The sequence below is a fragment of the Arachis ipaensis genome, chromosome B07 (genome assembly GCF_000816755.2).
Source record: "Arachis ipaensis cultivar K30076 chromosome B07, Araip1.1, whole genome shotgun sequence".
NCBI lineage: Eukaryota > Viridiplantae > Streptophyta > Magnoliopsida > Fabales > Fabaceae > Arachis > Arachis ipaensis.
Window position 1 is genome coordinate 5,206,414 of NC_029791.2, and position 6,168 is coordinate 5,212,581.

General features: G+C 37.2%; 1 protein-coding gene across 5 annotated transcripts; it reads left to right on the forward strand.

The window, feature by feature from the left end:
- Window positions 982-5,449, forward strand: LOC107608862 (UBP1-associated protein 2B). 5 transcript variants are annotated; one of them, XR_002351047.1, is made up of 3 exons: window positions 982-2,682; window positions 4,623-4,756; window positions 5,132-5,446. XR_002351047.1 is itself a non-coding variant. In XM_021107094.1 (3 exons), exon 1 carries the CDS (start codon window positions 1,132-1,134, stop codon window positions 2,680-2,682), a length of 1,551 nt encoding a protein of 516 aa, XP_020962753.1. In that variant the 5' UTR covers window positions 982-1,131; the 3' UTR covers window positions 3,496-3,503; window positions 3,605-3,954. The 5 variants fall into 5 exon arrangements, 4 of the variants coding, with proteins under 4 accessions (XP_020962753.1, XP_020962755.1, XP_020962754.1 ...); XM_021107094.1 differs by lacking the exons at window positions 4,623-4,756; window positions 5,132-5,446 and adding exons at window positions 3,496-3,503; window positions 3,605-3,954; XM_021107096.1 differs by lacking the exon at window positions 4,623-4,756 and having other exon boundaries at window positions 5,132-5,449.

Sequence of the window (6,168 nt, forward strand, 5' to 3'; positions counted from 1 at the left end):
AAAATATATCCTATCTTATCTTTTTAGTTATACTATGCAATCTGCTATTTTACCTTCTTATACTTGTGAGTTGATTGATCGTAAATATAAGAATTTCTTGTAAGGAGAAATAAAATAGAAAAAGAAAATTCACTTGATGAGTTGGAAGAAGGTTAGCAACCCTAAGGTAGCGTTTATTTTGACTTTTGAGGTACTACTGGAAGACTGAGACTCAATATCATGTTTGTTGGCTCAGAGATTGATACTAAAATTTCTGTCTCTGTCTCCAAAATTTCAGTATTTCAGTACCTTCAAAAAGTGGGGACACAGAAGACTGAAATTTTTAAAGATGGAGACTGAAATTTTAATAACATTTTATACCTAAAATACCCTAATTTCAATTAATTAATTCCAATTTTATTCTTTGTACAAATTAAATTAGAACTTCATTCTTATTTCAATTTCTGTCTTCCACTTTACACCAAACAGAATATTGAGATTTATTTTAATCTCTGTCTCTCAGTATCAGTCTTTCAATCTCTATCTCTCTACCAAACGTTACCTAAAAGCACAGGAGGCCTTGGAATCCGTAAAAAAAATTGCTTGGGTGCTCTTAGAATAAAGTAGTTCTAGTTTTGTGTTTCATTTTGGGGTCTTTAACCCCCTTTTTACAAAAAAAATACTATTCGAATTTTTTTGGCTAAAAAAAAATATTTAGAATCTACTTAACGGTTTTTTGTCGGTTTATTTTTTTGGGTGGTCAATAATATTAGAATTTCGGTTTTGAAACAAATTGGAAAAATCAATTTGGGCCAAACAAAGAGTCCTAACTCCCTAAAAGGGATACAAGCTCGGAAAGGAGGTGCTTTTTAATGGGCTTATCCATTTCAAGAGACCCAATTCAAGTCCAGACCATAAAAGAAGCCCAATTAAAAGCAATGATCCCATGTATAAAAAAAATAAAAGCGATGGATCCACACACTAAGAACTGAAATAGCTAACTAAGCGTTAAGTAATGAAGTGGGTGTAAGGAAAAAAAAAATTACGCTTTCTCTCTCTATATCCCTCTTCCCCCAAAAGTTCCCCCCTTTCTCTTTCTCTCTCTGCAAACCCTAGCTCCGTTCCTTCACCGCCATCGCCATCACAATCACCATGGCTAAGAAGCGAAAGGTTCGACCTTCCGAGCCCGAACCCCCCAAACAAGAGCAAGAGCAAGAGCTTCAACAACAACAGCCACCACACGAAGAACTAACCTTAGATCAACAACAAAGCATGACCATCGATGACGCAGCGCCACAACAAGACCAACCTCAAAACGACATCGCAATAGAAGAAGAACAAAACAACGAAGGAGAAGGAGAAGAAGAAGCAGAAGAAGAACAGCAACAGGAGGATCAGCAGCAACAACAGCAAGGAGGGGGAGAAACCCTAGAAAGCCAGGAAGAGCAGATTCAACAGCAGGCTTCGGGTTCGGATTCGGTCCGGGCCGAGGCTAACGGCTCCGAGCAGCAACAGGAAGAGGAGGACCTCGATTTGGAAGACGAGCCAATCGAGAAGCTTCTAGAACCCTTCACGAAGGAGCAGCTACACTCCCTTGTCAAGCAAGCCGTCGAGAAGCACCCCGATTTCTCCGAAACCGTTCGCCAGCTGGCAGATGTGGACCCCGCACACCGGAAGATCTTCGTCCATGGGCTTGGCTGGGACACTACCGCAGAAACCCTAACCGCCGTGTTCGGAAAATACGGCGAAATTGAAGACTGCAAGGCCGTGACGGACAAAATCTCCGGAAAATCGAAGGGATACGCGTTCATCCAATTCAAGCACCGCGCTGGAGCGCGAAGGGCGCTTAAGCAGCCGCAGAAGAAGATTGGGAACAGAACAACTTCGTGCCAGTTGGCCTCTGCGGGACCTGTTCCGTCGCAGCAGGCGGCCGCGCCGGGTGCCCCGGTTGTGTCAGAGTATACACAGAGGAAGATCTTTGTTAGCAATGTGAGTGCGGAGATTGATCCTCAGAGGCTTCTGGAATTCTTCAAGCAGTTCGGGGAGATTGAGGATGGGCCTCTTGGGATTGACAAGCAGACAGGGAAGCCTAAAGGGTTTGCTCTTTTCGTGTACAAAACAGTTGAGAGTGCGAAGAAGGCGTTGGAGGAGCCAAACAAGAACTTTGAAGGGCACACCCTTTATTGCCAGAAGGCTGTTGATGGTCCCAAAGGGTTCAATAAGGGTGGATTTCATCAGCAGCAGCATCACCATCAACAGCACTATCAGCACCAATCACATCACCATCATCAGGGTCACTTTCATAGGAAGGATAAGAACAAGTATTCCGCTGGTGGGCCTGCACATGGCGGTGGTGCTGGTCACTTGATGGCGCCGTCGGCTCCAGGGCCTGCTGTTGGAGGTTACAATCCTGGTGTGCCACCTGCTGCTGCGGCGCAGGGTCTCAACCCTGCACTTGGGCAGGCGCTGACGGCGTTGCTTGCTAATCAGGGTGCCGGATTGGGACTTGGGAACCTGCTTGGAGGGATCGGTGGTGCTCCTGTGAACCAGCCTGGTCCACCTGCTGGTGGATATGGGACTCAGCCAGCTATGGGATATGGGAACCAGCCGGGGATGCAGCCGCAGTACCAGAATCCTCAGATGGGGCAGAGTAGTGGGGTTAGGCCTCACCCCGGTGCTGGCGCACCTTACATGGGTCATTAGGTGAGTGGCTTATATGGTGCAATCTTTTGTTTTGCATTTTTTTAATTGATGTATATATTTATGCTATTTTTCAATCCTTCTTTTTTTTATTGCATGAATTCATTTATATCCATATGATCAGTCTGTTGGAGATAAGAAAGTGCATAATTTGGGTATTTATAAGATGGATTGAGTATTCATGATATCTTACTATCTCTCAAACAATGTTGGGAAACAGGTGGTATGATAAATGTGTTTTCTTGCATTGAATTGTCTTGATTTTTTTTCCTTCCAAATTCTGAGCGTGGATGAGAATTGTGTGGGAAGCTATTATCTTCTTGCTAGATGTTCCTTTTTTATGGTTTGTTGTAGCATGATGAATGAGCATGGGCAGACTCACTAATATCATCCAATTTGAAAAGATATTCTACATCTCTTTTGTTCAGTTTTGATTAGTGCTGCAATGTATATCCATCCTTAGTTGTGTCACTGTACAGATTTTTTTTTTTTTTAACTCTCCCTTGTTAAATTTGCATGGAACTTATTTGAAATTGGATGTTTACTTTCACAATATAGGATAAGAGGTGGAATATAGGTTCATTACTACTGCTGTTATTACTTTGCAGATCTGTTCTCATCAAGCTTCAAATATTAATATGTTTTGATTTTTATGTGATCATAATAAGCTTGCATTTGATTCTTTGACTGTCTATTGCCCATGCCTTTTTTTTATGAATGGCTTTCTGTTCTTATTTTATTTAATCATTATACAATCCATTACCATGATTTGGATTCTAGTTTGAAACATGACTCTTGAAATTTTTTTTTTTGCAGTACTAGAGGTATGGTTTTTGAAGATCTCATTTTTATTTGTATCTTTTCTTCTAAATCTAATTGGTTTTTTGAAATTAGTCTTTTTATGCTGTATGTATTCACTGTGCAGATACACTCATAGATGCATCAATCATTTAGTTTTGGACACCGCTGATTCTTCTGAAGTACCGGGCAATATTCAAATGCATCTTTTAAATTAGTAGCAAATCATTACTATTGACTACTAAAGACCCAGATTCTGAAACCTGTATTTACTTTCTGCTTGGTAGATTTTTTCTCTTATCATGTTTTTTAAAAACTATGTAGTGCCTCTAGTTCTTATGTGGAATGTTGTGCGACAGTTGAATTTTGGGGCAGAGAAAACTTTGTTACAATAATCTTTTAAATGTTGTGGACCTTATGCAAACTTTCCATTCTGTTTTATTATTATTATTATTGAGTTCTATAAATTATGGCTGCCATCTTCAAGTTATTTATTTACTTGTTTCTATGGCATCCAGCCAAGATTTCTGAAGATTATTGTCTTTCCAAAGGGATTATGTTCTAATTGCAAAAATAAGAATTTATTATTTAAATTTGGCACCACTGGTGTACCTGTTCTTTTTCCATATGTATTAGGACTCTGATTATTATGGAAAAGTTATTCACATTTTAATGCTTTTGAATCGCTTACCTTTCTCTACGATAAATTTTTTTTGGAATGGGCCATTGAAAGTAGACATGATATCATAAAATACAAACGTATGAGTCTTTGATTTTTCGTTATGTACAGTTCAATATATTCAAAGATCATTTTTAAGCTGTTTGGCCAACTCATTAAACCAATATTCTTTCTTATTTACTAGTGAAGATTATAGATGTTAAAATGAATCATCATCTGCCTCATTCTCACTATCCTGTCTCTTTCTTCTGAAAAGTGTGTCTCATTGTTTTTGAGGACGACAAAATGTCCGTTCATTGTAACTCTGTTTTGTAGTTTTTGGTTAAGATCAAAAGAAAAAATTTCTGCTTAGGATTAGTCAAATATTTCATCAGAGGACTGATCAAGATATTTTAGTCAGATTTTTTTTCTATATAATCTTTATTTTGCATCCTTTGATGGAGTTTGGACTTCATTCCCTTCCAAGGCAACAATTGGTGACACATGCTGGTGTGTTCGTCTCGCTGTATATAAGTGTCAAGTGTGCTCTGGTTTGTAGTGAATGTCGTGGAGAAGATCTGATGGGTGCTATCATGTTACCATCTTTGGACTTAACAATGGGTATGTTTTTTTATTTATTTTTCTTGCTGCTGCAAATGATTTGGGAAGGTTTGAGTCAGGTATCATTTCTTATTTTGACTTGCAGAAACTTTTAATTCTATGAACCTATGGGTATAATTTCAACATTTATGGGGACATGTGTTGGAAAAAGAAGTTTTAATTTGATTTTACTATGTGAATGGAGTTGTAGTTCAGTGAATGATGAAAGAGAGAAAGTGTTTTCCCTCAATCTGTATTTCATTCATACAAGATAAAACTTAACCTTGAGTTTTTTATCATACAATCAATTTTGTCCTCTCAAGATGACAACCTTTGTGAGATATTCTTTAACATTTTGAGTATATAACGGATAGCATAAAGATATTGATGATGCAGTTTCAGAAAGGCATCATGATGATGGAGAGGCAGTTGACATGTTTTCTCAAGTCATGATGGTATTCTTGAATGGAGCTGATAAATCTCTAGAGGTGTTATTAGGCAAGGAGTTATGTATGGGAAAATCTATTGGTGCTTCTTTCTTTGAATTGGAAAACTTCTAGAGAGAAGGGTGTTCAAAGTATAATTAGTCATATTAAAGAAGGTTTTGCATGCTATTAACACACAAATTTATGATTACAGTGGTTAATTAACTTTCGTGGATTATTGTTTGCAACCATATAGGGCTCTACCATTGCATGCCTTTGAACTGAATTCTTTGTATTTGTGTTTGCCATTAGTTTGTTGATTTGGAACAGGCAATGACGACATCGACCAAAACCACTCTGATTTCTTCTCTTTAGCCTTACACTCCCCTCCTTTTTGACTTCACTCAAGAATTGGCATTTTGTGAAATATATGGCCAACTACCATTAATGTATGACCAAAAAAACTAAATGTTTATATGAAGTGTAATGTGAATGCATTAAATGGTGATTTAGTTGGGTTCTTACCTTGGTCCATCTCCAACAAGTGGAAGCAACAGAAGTAACTTTGAACCTTGCAAGACTCTAGATCAATGGCTTATTTTCCGAAATATTTACTAAAATTTTATGATGTAGGATAGTTGAAATGAATATAATATTATCGATACTAATATAACATGTTCTAATCACTTATTAACAAGTGAAGTAAGGTTTTTTTTTTTTTAATTTTTGAGTAAGGAATTAAGACAAAAAACAAAGTACAAATTTATATATAAAAATAGGCATTAAAATAATTTTAAAGATTAGTTTAGTGTATGAGTTTAATTTAAATAGGCATTTGCTTTCTCAATTTATTAACAAGTGAAGTAAGGTTTTTTTTTTTTTAATTTTTGAGTAAGGAATTAAGACAAAAAACAAAGTACAAATTTATATATAAAAATAGGCATTAAAATAATTTTAAAGATTAGTTTAGTGTATGAGTTTAATTTAAATAGGCATTTGCTTTCTCAA

Bases quoted from the DNA above. Each gene is read 5' to 3' on its own strand.
- LOC107608862 (XM_021107096.1), top strand. From the start codon at position 1,132: ATGGCTAAGAAGCGAAAGGTTCGACCTTCCGAGCCCGAACCCCCCAAA.